Source organism: Littorina saxatilis, linkage group LG2, assembly GCF_037325665.1.
Source record: "Littorina saxatilis isolate snail1 linkage group LG2, US_GU_Lsax_2.0, whole genome shotgun sequence".
NCBI classification, from domain to species: domain Eukaryota; kingdom Metazoa; phylum Mollusca; class Gastropoda; order Littorinimorpha; family Littorinidae; genus Littorina; species Littorina saxatilis.
This window is the reverse complement of record NC_090246.1, coordinates 83,830,166-83,856,337: the sequence shown is the minus strand read 5'-3', so window position 1 is coordinate 83,856,337 and position 26,172 is coordinate 83,830,166. Positions and strand designations below refer to the sequence as shown.

At 40.8% G+C, this 26,172-nt stretch overlaps 2 protein-coding genes across 2 annotated transcripts in view; one reads left to right on the top strand and one right to left on the bottom strand.

The window, feature by feature from the left end:
* Nucleotides 1-26,172, top strand: part of LOC138959943 (N-acetylneuraminate (7)9-O-acetyltransferase-like) — a 167,038-nt gene that overhangs the window by 46,109 nt on the left and 94,757 nt on the right. The gene's annotated exons all lie outside the window — the stretch shown is intronic.
* Nucleotides 5,205-26,172, bottom strand: part of LOC138959942 (monocarboxylate transporter 9-like) — a 51,639-nt gene continuing 30,671 nt past the window's right edge. The window contains exons 2-5 of the mRNA XM_070331623.1: nucleotides 24,758-24,913; nucleotides 14,112-16,370; nucleotides 12,946-13,225; nucleotides 5,205-12,361 (exon numbers count right to left, since the gene is read on the bottom strand). Coding sequence (XP_070187724.1) covers nucleotides 12,111-12,361; nucleotides 12,946-13,225; nucleotides 14,112-16,187 — 2,607 coding nt within the window. The 5' untranslated portion in view covers nucleotides 16,188-16,370; nucleotides 24,758-24,913 and the 3' untranslated portion in view covers nucleotides 5,205-12,110. The remainder of the gene's footprint in view (nucleotides 12,362-12,945; nucleotides 13,226-14,111; nucleotides 16,371-24,757; nucleotides 24,914-26,172) is intronic.

Below are 26,172 nucleotides of genomic sequence, written 5' to 3'. Positions count from 1 at the left end.
TTCCCTTGAATCCAATCTGTTTAATATCAAATTATTATCAGAGAAGATACTGATTAGCCTTCATGACTATAATGGCACAGTATTAGGTCAAAGATATGTGTTGATATGTCTCTTTCCGCAACAAATAAATGTTCACACACAGACACACACACACACACACATACTCACAAACACAACTTTATTTTCAGAACCTCAAATGTTAAAGAAGTTTATATGTGAAGGTGCATGATTACCTTCATTTTCACTATTGTGGGGCTATACACAAGGAGACGGTATAATTTGTATTAGTAATGGTATCATATCATCCCGTGAGGTTACCCATGGAAATTCGGGCTGCTATATGTATCTCCCTGGGGAAAGCGATCGAGCTGCTATACAGTACCGCGCTGCCCAATTTTTTTCCTTATTCCCGTATGCGTGTATTCATGTTTCCAAGCCCTGAGACTTTCGCTGTGAACTTTGGATCTTTATTTTGCGCATGCATGCACACATGGGTTTTCGGACACTGAGGAGAGGCTGCACAAACCTCCACGAACTTGGGCATTGAACCCATGCCAAAAGCGACAACTGGTTTCAAGCCGGAGCAGCTGCCGACTGAGCTATCTCCCAAGCATCCAAGGACAGCTCCACACGAATTCCAAAGAGGTACTTTGAGGCATATTTAGGCGTGTACGTGGTCCATGACGTTTGGTGTCGGTATAGTTAGCAGAACGTCAAAACTTCTGTCAAATTGTTCTTCTGCTGGGTTTTTTCATATCACACAAAAAATTTGCTGTCATTTTTCAACTTTTTTTTTATGTAGAGGGAAAGCGGACACCAAAGGTTGCTTTATGAACCTTGGGAAACACGAAAATACCCCGCATGCTTCCCCCGGAATCGCCGTATGGCTGCCTGAATGACAGGGTTAAAACGGTCATACATGTAAAAATCCACTCGTGCAAAAACACAAGTGAACGTGGGAGTTTCAGCCCATGAACAAAGAAGAAGAAGAACCTTGGGAAATTGCCTCAACTTTGATGGTCACTTTGGCAAACTTCATAGCAGCCTCACTGTGGTCATTTCTTGCAGAATAGATAGATACATAGACTATAAGGCCAAAAAGAAAACAAGAAATTCCTCCGAGGTAGGAAAACCACCCCCGTCCTTACCATTCTCACTGCCAACTGAGAAGGTTATTTCCCTTTGACCATTAATATGTCCCTCTATAAGTCCTTGTAGAATCTTAATCCACCAATAACTCCCTAACTGTGTGTTTGACTGGTCCCAATTTTTGTAAGGACCGTCTCAGGAATGTATAGAACCTGTTCACCAAGTTTGGTGACGATCGGTCCGTTCATTCTTGAGATCTATATGCGAACACAAACACACAAACAAACAAACACATCGACCGAATCCTATACACACCCCTATACCGGGGGTGTAAATATGTCCGTTTCCGGTAACCCAACTGACCCTATTTTTAAGCGCCGACCCTAAAGGGTTTTTTTGCTTTTCGCGCACACACACACACACACAAAAAAGAAAGAAGTCAAGTATACTTTATTTAGTTTCAATATATCTAGGTCAAAAACATGTGCTAAATAATTGTAAGTGAAACTAAGGAAGCGTTTAAAAAAAAATAAACACGTAAAAAGACGTTAACAAAACGTAAGAGAGAAAAAAAAATAAAAAATAAAAACCGACCGAACGACCGACTTTTTCGGCGATGTTACTGGAAACAGACATATTTTTCTTTTTGGCCTAAAGGACACCTTAACCATTCAGTATACTCAGCAAGATGGCAATACAGTGGACCCCCCCCCCCCCCCCTAATTAATGATCCCCCCCATGGAAGTTTAATTCAGCCCATGAACAAAGAAGAAAATAAATAAAAACATCCCTTTTAGTGGAAAGTGTAGCTTTGGCAGGTGCCTGTGGTTTGTGTTTTACAATCACCATACTCTTTGTTATCTTTGTTAATCTGTTTCGTATTAAGCTTTGTGGTATGATAAATTAGACTTGGACAAAACATGTGCGATCACGTTTCTATTATGCATAATTTATAACAGTTTTGCGAGTACTGATATGGGAAAATATGATAATCAGGCCTTCCTTATTCAGCCATGAGATGCATGAAGTGAAATGAAACTCATTGACCTACTTCTGTGGCAGAGAAGGTTACAATATACTATTCACAAAGGCTTGAAAGCTGTGAAAAGTGAATGTTTATCCATCTGTTTGCATGCTTATTTGCTTGCTTGATCGATTACTGAACTATGCCAAAAGGCATGGAGAAAGCAGGTTTAATAGCATCTTTCTTTCTTTATTTGGTGTTTAACGTTGTTTTCAACCACAAAGGTTATATCCTGACGGGGAAAGGGGGGGAGATGGGATAGAGCCACTTGTCAATTGTTTCTTGTTCGCAAAAGCACTAATCAAAAATTTGCTCCAGGGGATAGCATCTAACCACTTCATTCCTTCGTTGAAGAGATAAACTAAAACTGTCAAAAAGGATAATGAGAACCTTCGTTAAAAAATAAACAGCATCAGTATAAGTCTTTGTTCTCAGAAAATTGAGTGACTGGCTTGAAACAAAGTCTGTGTGAGAAGGAAAAAGATGACAAAGAAACAGCTTTTTTTTTCTCTGATTTAATAGACATACCACATGCACAATGCAATATAAACATCAGAGTAAACATATCAGTATAATGAAACTAAATATAACTGAATTAAAAAAGTTAAACCTTTTAACAAAAAGCAAATACTTGAAATGTGAATTTAAAGATAAATCAAAAAAGCAAATACTTGCAATATGAATTTAAAGATAAACAAATCACAATTCTCACCTTTCAAGAATTAAAGAATAAAAGGGAAACAAACAGAAGTGGATCAAAGCAAAGCACCTTCATTGAAATGTAAAATGCAAGTCGAAGAGATTTAAAAAAACCATGTTAGTTTGATATAGGACTCACGACCATCTTAACAAGTGTATCTGTGTCTACATGGAAATACCTGTGGGTTCCACAAAAAGACGATGAACAGACAAGTAAACAAACAAACAAAAATCATTTGAGAACAGTCAGGCTTGTTCTTGTCTTTAAATTCAAGAAAGCCTAAGTCAGTTTGATACCATTAGAACAAACTTTCAAAATGTAAATCTCAGAAAAAAAAACCCATTTATTACTTTATTACTGATTTTTCATTTCTTTTTCCAAATACATGTATAACCTCCAAACTTTATTTCAAATATGACAAAAAGTTTAGATTACACAAAAGTTAACATCACACGAAGTAAAGGAAAGAATCTGCATCTTCAAACACAGAATTAACAAGAAAAATAAATCATTCTTACTTGAATAAAAGAATCTACAAAAGAATACAACTTAAAATATCCGTAAAGCATTTCCTTCAGAACATAACAAAGGTATCCAATCTTAATCAAAGAACTTTGGCCATAAAGTAGTTAAGGTGGCAGGTATAGTGGTGAAAATGAAAAAAATCACTTTTGGGCCTTACTACTTCTTTTATTTTTTTTAACCAAGATAAATCATTTTTACACCTTATCCTGAAGGTTTTTTGCTCACAAATGAATAGATTTGACGCAAGAATTTATTTAGTGAGGGTGGTGTGGCCGAAAATCCCCCCTTAAAAGCAAAACACTGTTGTTTGTTTGAATGCAGTATCCCTAAAAAAGCGTCTGCTGCAGGAAAGGGAAATAATCGTTATCCCCTACCCTGTTATTCTGCAGGAGTTACTTCGCATTGCAAATGTCTGCCCCCAGTAAAGTCTGCATGGAAGTGTTTGTTTGATAAATTAAATCTTGTGTAGGGTAAATCATGACAGATCCGAAGTTAAATGGTCGTAAAAGGGGTACTAAAAGAAAACCTTCACCAAATAGACATGTTTTAGCGAAAAGGAAGCGTGGAAATGATTCTGTTGATTCTGTTTGTGATGATGATTCTCAAAAAGCTACATCTTACAATTCATCGGTCGAAGATCAGACTCAAAACACAAATGCCACGCCCACATCACGTTCCAAGAGAAAACTTTTTGGAGATGACAAGTTATATTGTAAATCAAAGAGTGAGATTAAGACAAAAACTGTCGGTTCTGATGTTTCTGAAGAGGAATTACTTCATGGAAACAGGATAATTGATATTGAACTGCTTTGTCAAAACATTTCATCCCAGCTGGTCTGTCCAACTTCTAAGAAAATGTGTTGAAGGCTATACACAAAATGCAAATGAGGCACTAAATGGTGTAATATGGAAATTGTGCCCTAAAACAGGGAATCATGGACTTACAACTGTCAACACTGCACCTGGCATAGGTGTTTCTCTGTTCAATGATGGTGCATCAGCTTTGGGTGTGATACTAAAAAAAACTGGACTTGCGTGTTGGGGATTTCACAAAAGATTTCCTCGTGACGAAAGACGCTATGCGCATTCAAAACGCACAACGGCAGGCAAACCTGAGCACCCATGAAGCCCGCAAAGCTAAAAAGCATAGCAAATGTCAGCTGGAGGATGCCCAGGAGGAAACAGAAGGATTTCCTTACCTGAGTGGGGGCCATTAGAGGCAGCAGGTGGGAGTATGCACTGCTCTCTCCATGTTTTTAACTTTGTTGGCGTTCGTTAAAATTAACATTTTGTTGTTGTTTAACCTTCCTAGTTTACACAAATATGGACCAATCTGTCTGAAATTTGGCTCAAATCTTCATCATACCAACAGGTAGATTGTGTCATACCACTTTTTGGATATCATGCTTACTTTAGTAATAAACCTTGTTAAAGGATATGTTTTTTAATTTTAATTTATTACAAATATCACATGACCATATGTCAGAGACAAAACATAGTATCAAAAATGTGGTATGACAAAATCTAGATGTTGTGATGTATAATGTACTAAAACAAATATATAATCCAAGAAAATAATATGATAGCTATAGGAGTGTCTCCAAATCTTACTAGTTCCGGTATCTAAAATTAGATGCTAATTTGCATAATTAATTAAAACTTAAAATCATTTAATATTTCAAAGTAACAGTATTTATTTTCTGTTAGACACATGCTTTGTGCAAGAACCTACCAAAAATCTTTGTTCTAGCTTGTGTATATCTCATGCTATAAAAATAAACAAAAAATACCTCTTTCGCCACTGTACCTGCCACCTTAAAAGAAACAAATCTGCAATGTAATAATAATAAAATCAGTAAAAGAATCTTTCTTTCTTTATTTGGTGTTTAACGTCGTTTTCAACCACGAAGGTTATATCGCGACGGGGAAAGGGGGGGGAGTTGGGATAGAGCCACTTGTTAATTGTTTCTTGTTCACAAAAGCACTAATCAAAAAATTGCTCCAGGGGCTTGCAACGTAGTACAATGTATTACCTTACTGGGAGAATGCAAGTTTCCAGTACAAAGGACTTAACATTTCTTACATACTGCTTGACTAAAATCTTTACAAACATCGACTATATTCTATACAAGAAACACTTAGCAAGGGTAAAAGGAGAAACAGAATCCGTTAGTCGCCTCTTACGACATGCTGGGGAGCATCGGGTAAATTCTTCCCCCTAACCCGCGGGGGGAGTAAAAGAATATGCACCTTTGGGTTTTCCCCCATTTTCTTCCTTTTCTACTTGTCTCTTTCAGACAACCAGCATAACTGTACATGTAGTAAAGAACTGCAGGGCCAAACAATATGATTCGTTCTGCACACACTCTTAGTTATATTTCTCCTAAAAATAATCTGTTGCAAAGTTTCACTGATCTGGTCCCAAAGAACTGTGTTTATCAGTTTAACAAAACCCTTCTTCAGCAGATGTGGTACATGTAATTTCATTCCTGACATCTGCTGCTTACTTGATAAATATTACATTTTGGTTCAAATATTTGCAAGTAATGTTCAACTGTAAAACTGCAACATAAGCTGTAATCAAGTTCGCAATTTCAAGTGTTTTCATTAAAATGTGTCATCAAGTGAAGAAGATTGGACACATTATACATGTACATTATGTTTTCTGTGTCCTGTGGCTGCTGTTTGTAATGGTCTTCATTTCATGTAGGCCTATAGTGGAACTCCAATTTTTAAGACCCCCCCAATTTAAGACCCTTTTTTCTCAGAATTTCTGTTCATGACCTCTGTAAATTTACTCCCATTTTAAGACTCACTCCTTTTTAAGACCCGATTTTCTTAGATTTTTTGAGGTCTTAAAAGGGGGGTTCCACTGTATTACATCGACCTTCAAAACTGAGTAAAACTGCAACCTTGCATGTGAAAGTAAAATGCATATTTATGCAACCATTCAAATTGAGTACTTGGCCAATAATGAAACAGAAATAAAAATCAAAGGCAAAACCAAAAAATCAGACTTGAACAAATTTAATTGAAATGATGTTGGTAAAAGTCAGTTAAACAAACAATTATCATGATAGCGTGTAAAAAATACAATTTCTCTGTGTTCATCACAGTGTGCATTTTGTAAGAAATTCATTGTAATGTTTCCAGTATTGTGCATACACACATAGTCACAAGGCATGGTAAGTTACAGACAAAAATCATAAAGTACAGATTCCCCATAAAATAAAACTCCAATTTAAGTAAGTTACAGAAGAAAATGATACAGTACAGAGATTCCTCATCAAATAATTCTTCACTTCACACAAATAAAACAAAGCAACAAACATTCTTGTAAAATAATGCTTTGACAAATGGTTTGATTGCTGGCTTGATGTGTTTTTTCTTTGTTCACCTAGATACAATATAAAAGAACCACCTAAAAAAAAGAAAAGAATTACACACAATACCTGTGTGCGTAAGTGTGTTGCGTAAATGATATTCCTCTAGCATATAGCTGTAGACTATGAAGATAACATTGAAGCCGTCGCAAATGTAAAACATTACCATAATAATGTGATTTTTTATTTTGAAAATACAAACAAAAGCATCTACTACGGTACAACCGTACAATACAATACGATACAAATTAAACTTTCACAAACACTTAAGTATGTCCACATCTGAATTTTAAACAGGCCTTTGAAAAATCTTTATAGGGTTAAAGTTTCATTTTTACAAAAATTGCCTGAGAAAATGGCAACTGCTTATCAAAACATTAAGGTGTGAATTAATTGTAGCCTTACTGTATTTGCAACAAAACCATTCCCAAATAAATATCAGATGCCATCCCACATTTTTTTACAGTAAATCATGAAGATAGCTGTTAGTTAAAAAAGTTAAAAAAAAAAATACAATGTAAATACTGGGGTACATGCATGTGGCTAGAAGCTATTCATGGGGCCAGACCAAACTGTCCCTACACTGGTGTCCCATGATGGCAGAGCTACTTGGCCTCAACACCCTTCTTCTTTTCCATGTAAATCATCAAGCAAACCAGGTTGTCACATGAGATAAGAGCAGCCTTCCACTTGGTCACATAACAAGATTCAACTGCCCTGGCTGCTTTCTTCGCAGAATGGATTTTTTTTGGTGTTTAACGTCGTTTTCAACCACGAAGGTTATATCGCGACGGGGAAAGGGGGGAGATGGGATAGAGCCACTTGTCAATTGTTTCTTGTTCACAACAGCACTAATGAAAAATTTTCTCCAGGGGCTTGCAACGTAGTACAATATATTACCTTACTGGGAACAATGGTGTTAGTTATGAAGTTAAATTCTGGGGAAAATGACACTGCACAGGAAGCAACTAGACAGACAGGGAATTCTTGGTAAGTGACCAAGTGGAATACGCACTCATCCCATGTGAAAGCCCGGACAGAAGTGTACCAGTCTGCACAATGGTTTACCCGACAAGATACCAAACCTGAAATACATCACAGCTGTCCTCTTGTCAAATGTTAAAGGTACCAACTTCACTCATTCTAAATGACTAATTATAAGAAATGTAAATTTCTTGATACCTGATAATACCCTTTTACTCATAAATGAAGGCAATGCTATTTGGGTACTGTTCAGCATAGCCTAACCAATTCTACTACATGCTCTGCTAACATATTTATTTTACATTTGTTCCTATATCAAGAGTATTATTTCAAACAAAAAGCACACATATCATATCTGGACAACAAAATCTGGAAAACTTTGACACATTTACTAAATATGTGAAGTTTTCTTTAACTCAGCTCACACAAAACCAACAGGACTGCTACACCACCGGCAAACAGATCATCAATAAAAATAAAAGTGAATACCGGATACAGTGGAATCCTGCTTTTAAGACCTGGCGATATAAAGGGGTCTGAAAGGGGAGGTTCGACAGCACCTGGTCTGAATCTCTCCAGGACACTGATCAAAACACCACATTATGCATAGGACAGGATCAGTGATACCCAACCAGTCTCAACCAAACAGAAAGCATTACAACACCAGGGCACGTACACAAATACCAAAACCTTTACAAGCCAATGTTAATAGAACAGTTACAGTGGAATTCCTCTTATAAAACCCCTGGTTTAACACACACACAACCAACCAAAATTGTAAGACTTTGATTTCATATGCTTTTTGTTCATAACCTCTGTAAATGTACCCCAGTTTTGAGACTCCATCCCTTCTAAGAACTGATTTTCTGATAGTGTGTGTTAATTGTCTTAAAAGGGGGGTAGCACTGCATTCACCATAAAACACTTATCCACCAACAGAAATGGACAAATCCAACATTAGTCATAATAAACATCAAACCCTGAGCCACTGGTGTGTGAGTTTCTAAACATTAATAGTGATTTTAACTCTCAGGTCTGAGAGAAATCACAACTAATGCAAATAATGAAAAGCTGTAGATACTATAGCTTCAAAGCTTCACGCTCAATACAAAGTGTACACACAATACAAGTCGAATTCCATATGAATATAAGTCATCTTTCTTTCTTTCTTTATTTGGTGTTTAACGTCGTTTTCAACCACGAAGGTTATATCGCGACGGGGAAAGGGGGGAGATGGGATAGAGCCACTTGTCAATTGTTTCTTGTTCACAAAAGCACTAATCAAAAATTTGCTCCAGGGGCTTGCAACGTAGTACAATGTATTACCTTACTGGGAAAATGCAAGTTTCCAGTACAAAGGACTTAACATTTCTTACATACTGCTTGACTAAAATCTTTACAAAAATTGACTATATATTCTATACAAGAAACACTTAACAAGGGTAAAAGGAGAAACAGAATCCGTTAGTCGCCTCTTACGACATGCTGGGGAGCATCGGGTAAATTCTTCCCCCTAACCCGCGGGGGGTAATATAAGTCATCTCAAGTAGAACGAAAACAAACATACAAACAAACAAAAATAGACGAAACTTCGGAAATAACTCTGTCAGGTATGTATGGGTTGTGAAAGAGTGAACACTCTTGCTTTTTCTGAGGCAAACTTTCCTCAATGTGCCCCTTGTCCATGTGTTTCAGACACCTCTCACTTGTTACTAGCCTATAATGTCACCTGATTTGCCTCAATAAAAGCAAGAGTGTTCACTCTTTCACAATCCATACATTCCCGACAGAGTTATAACATCCTCTATTAACCCACACAAAATCTACAAAATTCAAACAAAAATGTGTCAGCCTAATATTCAAACTGACAGCTCATAACAAAATATACCTGTAACGTACTTTATAAAATCATCTGGAGATTTCAACACCTACATTTAAAAAACAAACATTGTTTTTGTTTTGTTATCATGCACCAAAGAAGATTCAGTTGATTTGCTACATGGCAAGAGATCCTTCTCACAGAACATTAATTTACAAACAAAGTGAAAGAAATACGAAATAATTTTGATCACAGCAAAATATACTCAGTCATGAACTAACCACAAAAGTGTCTAGATTGTGAGAAAAATAGTATGTAAAAAAAAAAAATAGTATGTCAAATGCTTTTTTTCCCTAGACATTTGCAGATCAGAATTTAGGGAAAAAACCATAAGCTCATAATTTAAAATGAAAAAACCCACACCAAAACTAGCTGCTGATTCAAACCCAAAGTTTGATTATTAATATCTTCAAGTTCCACGAGTGCAAAAATATTTACATACAATCAAAACATCATCGAAACATAACCATTTTTCTTCTTTTTTGTTTACAATGAAACACATTGAGTTTCGGCAAGAATAGAGTCTTGTACAAAGTGGGAAGCTACCATCACATAACACAGGGGCTTGGTTTGGAATGCTCACTCTACAACAGCTTGCTTAGAACTACTAAACACATTCACACCTCTCGCACGTGTTCACCAAGAATATGCCAGATGTATATAATACACCTGCTGAAAGTGTCCTTTTGATCCAAACCTTGTCCTCAACAATAGTTGTAATTATAAAATGCACACTGGACACAAATTCTGCGTGCGTGCATGTGTGTACTTACACACACACGTTTGTCTTTGTACTTGCACGCACGCATTTGTGTGTGTGTGAGTATGTGTGTGCACGTATACATGTGTGCGTGCGTGTGTACGTCCGCGATTCTTCGTATTTTTCTGTACTGATGGATTTCATTGTGCAAAAATTAACAAATGCATCTCAACAAATTGGACAGAAGCACTGTCTTGAGAAATATTAACTTCATAATGCTCTGTGCCTCTGGTAGCTTGAATTAATCTTTTTACTTCACAAATCAAGTCAGGGTGCTGCAGTTGTAATTCCAAGTTTAGTGCTACTTTTGAGATGTGGGAATGTTGTGAGATACAACCCAACAGATTCAGTGTTACCTTTGTTGTATCAACTGCAAAGCCAAGATAGAGAAAGAAAAAATTCAGGATCAGCGAATCGGTTCAGATCAATGGTCAGGACTAAAAAAAACAACGGTTTCTTAACACAGTGGAGAAGACATTCTCTGATTTGTCCAAGAGTGTTTTTCTGATAGTGTTAGTTACAAGTTTCTGAGTTTTATCTGATTATCTCCATTGGGATTCCTTTTGGTTCTGGGCTTAGTAAGGGGGGACGTTAAACCCCTCCGTATGATAGTGCAAGTGTCCCCATTCTGGTTTCACTCCGGCAAGGGCAGTGTTTTTTTTAATTTTGTGCCGGGTCAATGTCTTCTTATCACATTCGCCTGTATTTGAGACAGATTAAGAATCCAGTATGACCAAAATCAATAGACACGGCTATAAAATATATTCCTATCATTATCAGGCAGGGTTTGTACGTACTCAGCACTTCTACCAGGACTATTCACTATTACATCAGAGGGAGAATTTGACATGCCAGAGAGAGAGAAAGCAGTAATTCTGTAGCACTATATAACTTATAAGCAACCACACAAGCCTTTCAATACGTTCAGTTATTATAACGTCACTCTCAGTTACAATCAAGTGTTGCATGTAAAAATAAGCTGTACAAATAAAGTCTTTTTTCAGCATTTCAAAACCAACACTTCCCATTTCTTGCATGTTTTTCCATAGCATACATCTTAACCAGTGCATGACATATGCTTTTGAATTTCTCCATAAAACTGGAAGAAATCTCAACCTTTTTATCACTGCTACTTTGCACTGCACGTCATATGTTAGTATGTCCTTGATCTTGTGCACAGGCAACCTTATGCCTCCGGTTCACTCTCAAACTTCTCTCTTTGCAGCCTCTACCAAAGACAGGGATGATCACAAAAAGCAAAATCATCACTCCATTTTAATTGCATGGACTGACTCAACTTGAGGCTTTCTTTCCATGCAGGGTGTGCCAGACCACCAGATGATGGGGAGTTTGGTTGGTGATAAAGAAAACCATACAAGTCCTCTCTCTGCAACCTCTGCTAGATGTTGAGATGATCGGAAAAAAGCGAAATCATCACACCACGCCATTGCCATGAGGGAAGTTGACCGACTCAGCTACAGGCTCTCTCTCTCTCTCTGCAGGATTACCAGATGATGGGGCGTTTGGTTGGTGATGAAGAAAACCAAACCATTCCTCTCCCTGCAACCTCTGCTAGATGTTAAGATGATCGGAAAAAAAGCAAAATCGTCACACAATGCCGTGGCCACGAGGGATGTGGATTGATTCAGCTACAGGCTCTCTCTCTCTGTGCAGGATAACCGAATGATGGGGTGTTTGGTGATTCGGACGATTCCTCTCACTGCAGCCTCTGGTAGAACCAAGGATAATCAGGAAAAGCAAGAACGTTAGACCATGCTGCCACAGGCGTTGTCGACAGGGTGGACCCACTGAGCTTCAGGCTTTCTCTCCACGTGGAGTGTGGTGGACACAATGTGTCTGCGGTGCGGACTGCTGTGTGGGGCGCGGAACAGTCGGAAGAAGCGGCTGCACAGACGCACGATGAAGAGGAAGAAGATGATGATGCCCGACAGCATGATGAAGCCGCCTGCGATGGGGAACGCTATGTCATAGTTGCCGCTCGTGTCCACAATCCAACCTGAAGGACACACAGAGACTGAAGATATTACATGTACTTTTGGCAGACACCATTCTATTTACCACAATAATATAATGAAAAAGAGGCAGAGACTGAAGATATCATATGTACTTTCCACATACACCATCCTGTTTACCACAACACATCTAATCTAATGACAAACAGACAGAGATTGACAAACAGACAGAGATTGACAAACAGACTGAGACTGACACACAGACAGAGACTGAACATATACATACATTCTGCAGACACCATCCTCTTTACCATAACACATCTAATGACAAACACACAGAGACTGTAGTGTGTCTTTGCCTTTACCTGCGAGAGGGGGGCCGCCCAGATTGGCCAAGCCCTGGACCATCATGATAAAACAATGTAATGCAAGCAGTCTGTCTTTGCCTTTACCTGCGAGAGGGGGGGCCGCCCAGATTGGCCAAGCCCTGGACCATTATGATAAAACAATGTAATGCAAGCAGTCTGTCTTTGCCTTTACCTGCGAGAGGGGGGGCCGCCCAGATTGGCCAAGCCCTGGACCATCATGATAAAACAATGTAATGCAAGCAGTCTGTCTTTGCCTTTACCTGCGAGAGGGGGGCCGCCCAGATTGGCCAAGCCCTGGACCATCATGACCAGACCGTAAGCATTGGCCAGCCGCTCCAGGCCCAGGTAGCCCACTAGCATGACCGTCATGAGGGAGTAGTTGGCCGACACGAAGAATCCAAACAGCCCGCACAGCACGCTCATCAGCCAGTACTCCTTGGCCGTGGGCAGGAGCAGAACGGCCAGACCAGACCCGATGCAAGAGATGCCGTAGATGACAGTCAGGTTCCAGTCCTGATCGCCGATCAGCCCGTAGAGCACCTGTATAGTGTGTTTAGGTGCAAGATCAAATATATCGTACAGCTACATCTTTTTGTTACTGTTGGTATACTTAGTGTCCTTTTTGAATTTACTCAAGGAAACTAGAGCTGCTGTCCCTGAAGTCGAGTTACCCAGTTTCTTCTTTTCTGCATATATGTTTTCAAATCCAAGCCCCGAAGCTTTCGTTGTGAGCGCACTGGTGTGTTGGAACACCTTGAAGAGTGAGCAACAAAGTTGGCTCTTGGGAATAAATTCCATGCTGCACTCTGGTTTGAACCCACATTGATAACGACAAACTCGTTTCAAAGCTAGCGCGCTACCTCCTGATCTACACAGCAGACCTGTCTGAGCTACACACTTCAGCACATGATTAAAGTTTATACTTAACTTCAAGGTCATGGTGGAGTCAAATTCAGGCAAAAAAAAAAGGGAAAATAATCAGATTCTAAAACAGTAAAAGTACTTTTGAGCTAAAATTTTGAAAGTTTATGCACAAATTGTTTGACAGCAAGAACATTCTAACAATAAAATGTAAACATGTAAGTACATACATTGGAACTCCTCTTATAAGATTTTTTTTAAAATCATTCTAGTTTTTTGGATTTTCTGTTAACATCTGTACATTTACCTGCATATTAAAGGCAAACTCCTTTCTGTGAAAACAGTGAGGCTCAGTCTTTTTAGATCTGGCCATGTTTTACAAGGGATAAGACAATCCCTTCACTTTGTCACATGGCCAGATCTGAGATGGTGAGCCGAACTAACTGTTTTCACGAGGGTGATGTGCCTTTAAGACGCCTTTTTAAAAAACATGTTTTCCCACATTTTAAGGTCATAAAAGGGGGGTTTCAGAAGCTAAAACAAAGTCAGAGGAAACACAACTCACCTGTCCCACAGTGTTGACAATGCCGATAATAGAGATAAGGAAGGTGGCACTGTGGTCCGGGATGCCGCGAGACATGGCAAAGTCCGCTGCAAACACATAGGGAACGTCGGCCCAGAAGTAGAGCAAGAAGTTGGAGATGCTGACCATGATGAAGAGCGGGTTGGCGATGATACGCTTGTCGCAGGTGTCCTCCAGAAAGTCAGCCACAGGCTCCATGCAGGGGCATTCCTCCACCAAGCAGTTCTCGTCTTCAGAGTCAGAGTCTGAGGGCAGGCGGGACAACTCAGGGCAGCTGGTGGCGCAAGGGACGGGTTCAGGTGCGGGGGCGCGAGATCCCCGAAAGAAGATGTCGTTGCGGTGGAGGATGAGGTAGGTGGAGTGCTTGTTCATCAGCATCATGCCCATGTCCTGGGTGGTGCCGCTGGGCAGCGGGGGGTCCACCGCTGAAGACGGCACAGTGGTGACGGCGGTGGTCACCTTGCGGTGGCCGTCTGCATTGGCTCTGAGTGACATGATGTACTCCAGGGCTGAGCTGGGGTCTCCCTGGCACTGCAGCTTGGCTGGCAGCTTCTCTGACAAGGACCGCTCCAGGGCTCCACCGGGCGTCGCCTTGCACAGCAGTTTGCCCGGTGTCTTCTCCGACTGAGTTCGCTCCAACACCCGGTCAGGCCCCTCCTCGGACTGGAACTTGCCATCAACCTTGTTCTGCTGGGTGTGAGAATGGCGCTTCTGCGGCTTTGAGGTCGAGTCTACTGAGTTTTCAAGCAATTTCTCTGTCAGTTGCTGGAGAGATTTGTCTGACAGGGCTTTGTTGGGGTCAGCCTGCTCTCTGGTCCTGACTGAGCGTTTCTTCTTCTTCCTCTTTCCTGTGGACATGCTGACCTGTTCTGAAGAGTCTTCTTCTACCGGTTTTGCTGCACTCTGCTTCCTGTATTCAACCCTGGGTCCCCCGTCACCATTGGACTCACGGCCCTGCAACTCTGGGGACCTGTGAGTTTGAGCCTGAGCGATGTCCTTGCCTTTGAAGAAGCGCTGCAGGGCAAGCTGAGGGTCTACCGCACTGCGCCTCAGTTCTGGAAGCTTATCCAGGTACATTCTGATGGACTCTTTGTCGGGTTTGATGTAGGTAGGCAGCTCCACCTGGGAGTAGGCCAAGGCCACAACGTCGTCTTCAGTGTCAGAGGAGGAGCTGGTGCTGCTCTCCGAGTTGGTGCTGTGCAGACGACTGCGGTTACGCGACGGAATGCTGAGGCGTGACACAGGCCTGGTCAGCCGGTCAAAGGCCGTCAAGTGACGCTGACGTCGTTGCTCAGGGGTGAAGGTGAGGGGACGCATGAGAGCGCCACAGACGCAGATGTTGAGAGTGATGGCGCCCAGGATGAGAAAGGTTCCCCGCCAGCCGTAGAGCTTGACCAGGTACTCAACGAGCGGGGCGAAGGTGAAGGTGCCGATGCCTGTACCGCACACCGACAGGCCCGTGGCCAGCGCTCGCCGCTTGTCGAAGTAGTACGCCACGGTCAGCACAGAGGAGATGTAGCACACAGAGAAACTGCAGCCTACGATCACACCAAACGTGATGTACAGCTGCCACACGGCCGTCACGAAGGAGCTGGCCACAAAACCTATACAGGACATGACACCAGCAGCTATGGTGACAGGCCGGCAGCCATAGCGCGCGGTCAGGGCGCCGGCCACAGGCCCCAGCAGGAGAGACAAGCTGTAGAAGATGGACGCTATCCACGCCGTTTCACTCTTGCTCTGCTGGAACTCATCCACCAGGTGCACGAACATCACACCGAACGAGAAGGCACACCCGTCACAGATAAGGCTGATCATGAACGCCCCGAACACCACACACCATCCCCAGCCCCCATCCGGAGCCGGGGGCATGCCAAAAGCATCGCTGAAAGCTACGAGGGAGGACTCAGAACTGGAGGAGGAGGTGGAGGAAAGCTTGATGGAGCGAGGGGTACCAGCACTTACAGGGCCCTTGGCCTGCTTGTCTGTTTGGTCTCTACTAGACGGTTCAAAATGCACAGGGGAGTAGTCTTTGGAGTCTTTCTGGGATCTTGCCATAGTAACACTAACAGGGAATTAGAGCTGAAAAACTCGGCAAGATAAATGAGGAAGATGGAGGAGAGACAAAGTTTCGTCATGGGTCTGTGCAGATGGAGAATGCTCTTGATGCAACCGAATCCCCAACTCTGCTTTTTTGGTGTGCTCAGCTTGGCGGTGCGCTGTCCCACTGATGGCTGAAACCTATAAGGCAAGAAAAGACACAACAGTTAGCAAAGCAACAATACACCATGACGACTGAACCATACAAGACAAGAAAAGACACAACAATTAGCAAAGCAACAATACACCATGACGACTGAAACATACAAGGAAAGAAAAGACACAACAGTTAGCAAAGCAACAATACACCATGACGACTGAAACATACAAGGAAAGAAAAGACACAACAGTTAGCAAAGCAACAATACACCATGACGACTGAACCATACAAGGCAAGAAAAGACACAACAGTTAGCAAAGCAACAATACACCATGATGACTGAAACATACAAGGAAAGAAAAGTCAACAGTTAGCAAAGCAACAATACAAGACAAGAAAAGACACAACAGTTAGCAAAGCAACAAAACACCATGACGACTGAAACAGACAAGGCAAGAAAGGACACAACAGTTAGCAAAGCAACAATACGCCATGACGACTGAAACATACAAGGCAAGAAAAGACACAACAGTTAGCAAAGCAACAATACACCATGATGGCTGAACCATACAAGGCAAGAAAAGACACAACAGTTAGCAAAGCAACAATACACCATGACGACTGAACCATACAAGGAAAGAAAAGACACAACAATTATCAAAACAACACGACACCATGATGGCTGAACCATACAAGGCAAGAAAAGACACAACAGTTCGCACAGCAACAAGACATTATGATGGCTGAACCATACAAGGCAAGAAAAGACACAACAGTACGCACAGCAACAAGATATTACGATGGCTGAAACCTACAAAGCAAGAAATGACACAACAGTTGCACAGCAACAAGACACTATGATGGCTGAACCCTACAACTTTACAAGGCAAGAAAAGACGCAACAGTTAGCCAAGCAACATGACACCAACTTCAATGCAACTTAAACAAATGATAAGACAGCAGTAGACTGAATCCTACAAGGCAAGATAAGACACAGCCGTTAGCAAAACAACACAAACCGCACCATGATGGCTGAACCCTACAAGGCAAGAAAAGACACAACGGTTATCAAAGCAACATGACACCAACTTCAATACAACTTAAAACACTTGATAAGACAGCAGTTCTGAGATAAAATATGATAAAGTCAGATACAAAATGTAACTGTCATCCTTACAAAGGATATATATATTTATTATATATTAATTGTTTATTTTTATTTTTACACTGTACATGTACCTCTTTCAGTTTCACCGGCAACAATGCATCCCAACAATATATGGCAAAAGACTATCATACATTTAACAATATATGGCAAAAGACTATCATACATTTAACAATATATGGCAAAAGACTATCATACATTTAACAATATATGGCAAAAGACTATCATACATTTAACAATATATGGCAAAAGACTATCATACATTTAACAATATATGGCAAAAGACTATCATACATTTAACAATATATGGCAAAAGACTATCATACATTTATTAAATTATTTAACAATATATGGCAAAAGACTATCATACATTTAACAAAGCCAGAAAAACAAACACAGCTCCAACTTACCCTTGCATGTACATCAGCAAAATAAAGACAATTTACATGATAAATACCTATCACAAGAATAAGCAAAGATCCTGACCACACACTAGTTGACAGTCAAAATGACGCACTTAGATATTTAATGATGAATACTTGAAAACTGCGCAATGTTTCTCAGCCATAAGAATACAACAATCCATCTAACCAAGATTCTGTGCATCAAGCAAATATATATCCTTTGTAAGGATCACATGCTGCATGATCTCATTAATTCACAAGCCTCAAATTAGATGTCAGTCCAGTCATTCAATGGCAAGCAATCAATTGCAACCTGTTGTGTGTCACAGGTTAATTAATCCATACAACAGCGCGTACATTCCCATTGTCTTCCCAAAACAGATGATAATCTGATGCGACTGTTTCAAAAATGAAGACAATTAACAACTGCAAAATCAACACCCTCTCAATAACCAGAGATGCATCACATTAACTAGACTATTTGGAAGAGCACTCTAGTCCATAAACTAGAGAAATAAACATATTCTCCCAGCACCTACAGATGACCTGTTTATTCACACTGACACTGCATACAGTTAGTACAGTCACACTTACACCAATCAAGGAAGAATTGCAACAAAAATAAAATCAAAAGCTCAGACAACTCACATTCATCATAAGTAATATGAACCAGACACAAATTATTGATTACACATTCAAGAAAATGATAATTGTATGATTTTGATTGACCAAAGCATGATCCCTGTTCAACCTTGAAAACAGACCATGATCAACCAGAAAAGCAAATGCTTTTTTGACTCACGGCCTCCATTAGTAATATGAATCAGAAAGGCCTTGTATGTTTCAGCCATCATGGTGTCGTGTTGTTTTGCTAATTGTTGTGTCTGATGCTTGAAGCTCAATCGACATTGAAGAATGCAACAATTTTATACTTTTGACCCAAATTCGGAACTACTGTGACCTGGACATATGACCAAGACCAACCAGACTTTAAGGGGGTAGACCTACCTTGAGTTGGAAAAAAAGAGCTTTTTTTGAGAACCTACTAGTGTGTGGCATCATTAGAAAGCTAAATCTCTCTATTTTCATTTACAGTTTGAATTGTCAATCAATTCCAATCCAAACTGGAGATATGAGGGTTCTACGCAGGTTTGTATCAACCCTGAAAACTCAAAATCCGGTCCCATTTTACTCTTTATGTCATTGCACACAAAAACTAACTAATTTTAGCATGCCTATTTTCTTCGAAAACGCCACTTTTCAGGGTGTTTTTACCCCACAGTTTTCTCAATTTTAATGCTAGAGCCTGGTAATTTGTACTGGAAATAGATTTTAGCCTTTGCTGGATCCTAAACTTGCCAAACCGTAATCGAACAGACAGATCAAAAATATCATAATTTATACTAAGGGGAGATGTTTTGATTTTTGGCTCACGTAAGTGTAGGCTATGCGATGGTAAACTTTGTCTGTCTGTGCGTATGTTTGTATGTGTGTGATAGAAACTTTAACATTTGACTAAACACCGAAATACTCATTTCTTGTGGTTATTTTTCAAGCACGATCTTCAAAGTATTGAAGCAATGATAAAGATTTTGTCGGTATGTGTGTAGTTAAAGCGTGTATCAAAAACAAAACAATGGTGGGGGGGGGGGGTTTGAGGGGGTACAAGCATGTGACTGGTTTGTGTCCTGTGTGGTATGTAGACCAGGTCAGGGGTCAAGATCAGGTCAGGTCGCGTGAAGGATTGTGGTAGAGATTCACTTTTCAGTTCTCACCTCGATTCGGGAAAGACGATTTCACATTGTTCGGTTTCTTATCTCCAGAAAAATAGATAAAGAAGATACCAAAGGGGGGATTGACAGACAGACAGACAGAGAAAAAGCGAGAAAACAGAAAAGAGAGACAGTTAACAGAGAGAGAGGGTGGTGCTTTTTATTTCATGGTTGGTTGGTTTTAGTTCTTAATGCACTGATTTTGACAATAGTTTTTATTCGGTAAATTTAGTTACCTCTCTGAGTCTCTCTCTCTCTCTCTTCATTACAGACACAAACACACGCACAAACGCATACGTACACACAGTATCGTACACACAAACTCACACACAGAAACACATCCGGGTATCATGCGAGAGAGAGAGAGAGAGAGAGAGAGAGAGGGGGGGGAAGAGCGAGCGAGAAAGAAAGAGCGAGAGAAGACAGAAAGACAGATGGAGAGAGAGAGGAGGAGGGGAGCAGGAGAGACAAGGAGAGAGCGATTTAAAAGAGGTACAGAGTATGATGATAGTGGTCATAGGATGACATATGTAATGTCATGTGATAGCAAGTAATTGTACTTTTGCACTTGCGCACTGGATGCAGTTGTCAATGGACATGGACACCCCATGTATGATCGTGTTGAATAAAGAGCTCTGATATCAGTATCATAAGCTTTTCATCATAGTTCAGTTGTACACCTTTTTAATGCCTTTTCTCACTGAATACTTGTCGTAGAAAAAGGTTAGAAACGTCTTTTCGGACTGGCAATATTTTGATCGTAGTTCAATAATTAAAACAGTATTAAAGTGACTGAAAAAGGAAAAAGCGGTATCCATCACACGTCAGTCCTAGTTTCGCTTTCATTTTCCAGCTAAACAGTTTTCTTCCTTTTTTTTTTAATTCGATGTACTAGAGAGTAAAAAAAGTGCAAGAAAAAACAAACAATGTTATTCAAAAGTATTAATTACTGCTCTAAATAAAACTTTAAAAGCTCACATCCCTTCGAGATTTAAATTGCTAGGGGAAACGCAAAATGGCGGCGTCCCGTTTCGACATCGAGATGCGAAACCGCGTAGAAAACGGAGGAAAAAGTTCAAACTGCAGCTATCCTGGCCCTTCCCGACTTAAAAATAGTTTGTACAAACGATCTGGTTGATCCAGCAAAGCAAAACGCTGGGGTGTTTTCATGAGTAGGCGGGCTAGCTATGACAGCGAGCGTAAACAGCCTGTCAGTCAGCCCGCTGCGGGCGGTGGGGACCCTAGTTCAGTTTGGAGATCATATGGGAGGCTTATATCGCGCATATTCCGTGGGTACAGTTCTAGGCGCTCTGCAATGATGCCGTGTGAGATGAAATTTTATACGGCCAGTAGATTGCAGCCATTTCGGCGCATATTTACCTTACACGGCCTATTATTCCCAGTCACACAGGTATAGGTAGACAATTATTAACTGTGCCAAAGCAATTTTGCCAGGAAAGACCCTTTTGTCAATCGTGGGATCTTTAACGTGCACACCCCAATGTAGTGTACACGGGGGGTGTTCGGACACCGAAGAGAGCCTGCACACAAAGTTGACTCTGAGAAATAAATTTTCGCCGAACGTGGGTTTGAACTCATGGTGACAGCGGCCAACTGAATACAAATCCAGCGCGCTACCATTACTGAGCTATATCCCAGCCCCACTGAAGCACGACCCTTCGGTTCTGAGCAACCTGTTGGAGGGCGTTGTTGAGCTCAGTTTCTTTGTTGGCAGACAGAGCTTGGAGTGCTGACATTGCGTCTGTCAGAAAGACGACCTGAGGACATTCATGGTCTGATCAGTCAACTATTGTGGCTGCTGTCTTCAAGGCCTGTACTTCTGCACTATAGTTGGTGCAGTGCAAACCTGTGGGAATGACCAATGAGCGTGCACCATACAAAAATCAACTTCTTTCAAGTGCTGTCATTGGCTTACAAAATAAGCTTCTCGCGCGTTCACATCGCCAGCGAGATTGTATTTGCAGAACCAAGATGGCGGACCAGCGTCTGCTAAAAGCTGTCTGCTTCAAGGGTTTGTCCGTTGTTGACAAGTAACGAACCCAATCAGGACCAAAAAAGGGTGTCCGCGTCCGCGCCTTTGAGGTGTTCGCTCTTTTAAGGTGTTTTTGAGAGTAAAATACATCCGTCCTCACTTGAATTGTCCGTTATGCTAAGGTGTCCGCCGAAATAAGGGTCCGTTAGATGCAGGTTTTCCTGTAACTTATCCGAACGGTCAATGGGAAAGAACTGTGTTTAGAACCCCTACAAGTACTTGGACAGTGGTTACCTTCCATTTAGTTTTCAGAAATGTCCTGAAATGTTGCTGATGCAAATCCCCCGTACTAGGTACGGTTATGGGCGTACGACAAACCGAAAATGACAACGTACCTAGTACGGGGTGGGCAGTGAAGCGGTTAAGTCATGTCCACGTCTTCAAACCCTACAAACGTTCGAAAAATCTATCGAAGATCCAGAATCAAACCCTTTTCAGAAAATCTGAAGTATTGATTTTTGATACACACTGTTACCTTGAAGTACATCAACCAGACTTGGGTTTTCTATAAATAAAAAGTTAAATCAAAAGTTGAAAAAGATAATTTCCCAAATTCTGTACCCAAACCTGACCCAACTGTGACCTTGAGAAAACAAAACACTGATTGCCTTACCTTCTAGAAAGAAAACGCAACAATTAGGAAATAATATCCGACCTAAAACTGTGCATTCATAGGAGATAAACAAAAATTATATTTTTTAAATTTCCTGATGCGTGTTTCACAGTTTACCCGAGAAAAACTTGTTTCAGTGCAGACATAACGCGTCGGTACTGGAGCCCCCAGGCTCGGGGAACAACACTCTCCAGAAGCTACCTTTATTTTTTGAGGACTGATTTGTTCATTTTATTTAAAGATTTTCTTTGGAGTTCAACGCAAAGAACTGTGGTCTTTGCTACACTAGAGAAAGATTAATGGAGATCAGTTTTAGACTCAGAAAGAATTGAATTTCGGCAACAGGTTGAGTAACCGATGGGCGCGACTGACCGTAGCGAGAGATCGGTTCGCAGGTCTCAGAGATTCTGTCGAAGCAGAGACATAGGTCAAATAAACTCGATGCGAAGCAGGCTTACGTTTCGCCAACACAATTTGGTGCTTTTTGTTTGTTTTCATGTTTATTTGTGTACTGCATTTTGTTAAACTTATGCTGCCTCTAACCTCGGGACACGTTGCTTGGTTCACGGACGAACGGCTGCAGTGACTCGTGACTTGTTGTTGCACTTATCTCAATTCGATCACCAAAATGCTTTGGAATAAAGTAGAATAGAGCAAATTAAAAGGAAAGAAGAGTTAAGAATAAAAAGAAAGAAGTTAAACAGATTTATAAAAAAACAATGAAAACAAGAAGAGCAAACGCTCGATCGAGTCACTTTCGCAGTTCTGAATATTATATGAGGCATCAGATGGACAGGAAGAAATTGCTATTCACAACACAATGAGTCACGTTCACATAAAATTTGAGCCCGGTCACTTTTATAGTTTCCGAGAAAAGCCCAACGTTAAGTTGTGTGTTGCCGAACAGAAAAGGCTAGTTATCTCCCTTGTTTTTCTGATAACGTTCGTAAAAGGCTACAGATGTAAATACTTTGATGTAAAGAATAATCCTACAAAGTTTCAATCACATCCGATGAACTTTGTCAAAGATATAAAATGTCTAATTTTTCCTTTGACGCTGACCTGTGACCTTGAAAAAGGTCAAAGGTCAAGGAAACCATCGTTAAAGTGTAGAGGTCATTGGAGGTCACGACTAAACAAAATATGAGCCCGATCGCTTTGATAGTTTCCGAGAAAAGATATAAAATGTCTAATTTTTCCTTTGACGCTGACCTGTGACCTTGAAAAAGGTCAAAGGTCAACGAAACCATCGTTAAAGTGTAGAGGTCATTGGAGGTCACGACTAAACAAAATATGAGCCCGATCGCTTTGATAGTTTCCGAGAAAAGTCCAATGTTAAGGTGGTGTCTACGGACGGCCGGCCGGACAGCCGGCCGGACGGCCGGACGGCTGGCCGGCCGGACAGACTAACACTGACCGATTACATAGAGTCACTTTTTCTCAAGTGACTCAAAAACCATGGCAGGGCTCGAACCAACGACCTCAAGAACCTGAGAACAAATCGCTACCAAATGAGCTATGGAGTGTATCTGCCAGGATATGGAAAACTAAGGTCTATTTTGTGAGATACCGGTGACTGCCAGTTCCCGAGTCTGGGGGCTCAAGCACCGACTCGTCGGTTCCCGAGCCACTCCGAAATGTTTTATGTATTAGTTTATTTGAAAATTGAATTGAAAAAGGTATCCATCATTCTAGTTTATGCTTAACAGAATAATTTAAATGTAATAATGTAAAAATACACATATATATTAAAAGTCTTGAACTCACACACACACACTAACTGCAGCATGAAGAATACATTTATCAACTGAAAATAAAGTCACACACACTAACTGCAACATGAAGAATACATTTATCAACTGAAAATAAAGTTATAACATCAAATTTTGAACGTCCTATCTAAAATAAAACACAATGAAAGATCAAAACACTCTAGCAAGACATATAAACAATTTCAATGATTTTCAAATATTTTCTGAAAATTCCACTGAAAGAAAGGCTGAATTATTTATAGTAGAGTAGTGTAGTTATTGATCATGGAGCAAGCGGGGAAATCAGCTGGCATGATGCCAGCATACACACTAGGTTCTGCTTGCCGCGACACGGGCCAGCAGAGTTCAGCCACAGCTCTGGCCTCGACCAACCTTTTCCCTTCCATAGATGTCGTCTGCTTCGCTGCACAAAATTTATTTCTTTCCAGGTCGCCGGAGAACATACAACCTCACACGTAATGCACCGATTGCAAAGAAAAAGGGGTTAATCGTGACCCTGTCCTACTTATTCAACCTGCAAGTGCACAACAGGTCACAATTTGTGAACATTGTTATTTCAGCGTGTCAGCATTTCCATGTCTCCATTTTTGCAATCAGCTGATCGTTTGTTTGTTTGCATAACCTGAACCTAAAGAGTCTCGACACTTACCCCATATCCTTGAAGTGATAAGCTTGAATGTCAGAATACCAGAGGAGGAGGTGGCTCTTCAAACATGGTAAAATTCGTCTGCGAAGGCGTCGTTGTTTGAGAAAGCACTGCCACAGCAACCAGGGATGACCGTTCGATCTCCTTCTGCAAGGATTCCTGAATGGATTAGATGGAGAAGGCCGTTTGAGAACAGGACCAAATAAAGACTCCTCTCTCTCTCTCTGTCTCTGTCTCTCTGCGTGCGTGTATTTTCAAGTTGTTGTTTTGTTTTCATGGTTTTGCGCAGTACGTAAGCCTTCACGGTTCTTTTAGCACAGGCACATACCTGACATTCAAAAATTAAAAAGTAAACCAGGAGTGATGTTGAAATGAAAGACCAACCACCCTGCAGTGTTTTTCTGTTGCCTCAGTACTATGAACTCGCAAACCAGCATCATGTGCCTGTGGCCCGAGTAGGCTACGTCAAGTGCTTTATAAGCTCTAGTCAATGCGATCATACCCGCTAGCTGTGGGTTTTGATAAACACAGCTCTGGTGGATTTTTGATTTTATTAATGTTATGCAGTTTCAAAACACTGATTATTCTATAACCGTTCCCTCGTAACTTGACCTGAAGATTTGTCATTGCATCTTTTCGACGGCCAGTCTTACAGTGCAATAATGGTGGTATGCTCTTGCCGATGTAACGATGTTAGATTTCTCCTGATGTCAACTTTTTAAAAAATTTAAACTTCGAAACTTGATTCATGCTAAAATGTTTCCCTTCTCATTGCACTCGGTGCACGTTGTTGAAATCGAATTTTGGAGTGAAATCTATTAAATCAGTTTCACCACCAATTTCCTTCACTTGCAAGAAACTGACATGCTTTTGGTCCTCACATAAGTTTACTTCTTTAATTTGACCAGGAAACATTTCAGTCTCGAGCATATATCGAGTCAGAAAGCTGATATCAGGAGAAATCTGACATCGCTACACCGGACTCAATACATCGTGAGACGCCGTACACTGACCGACTGGAAACGGTTCAGTTCACGTGCTCAATCAGAGGACACAGACGAACTCAGTGTCGAGTAAACTGACGTTATCGTAAAATAGGTTCAATTGATTCGAACACCTGTGATGCAGCCAGAGATTCAGTCGCGATCTATTTTCACGGCCATTGTCATTGAACCAGCCACGTTTTAGTGCTTCTGTCATGCTTGGATGGGTGCATCAGTCGTGCATGTTTGTGCTGCGTAACAGCTTGCTTTACATGGATAGACTCCGTGTTTTCATCAGAGTTCTGTCGTGCTGACATAACGGGTCATAACGCAGCGCGGGATCTCTCACCTTTTCATCAAAGCTTGTTTTTACATTATTTTAGTCAAGTTTTGACTAAATGTTTTAACATAGAGAGGGAATCGAGACGAGGATCG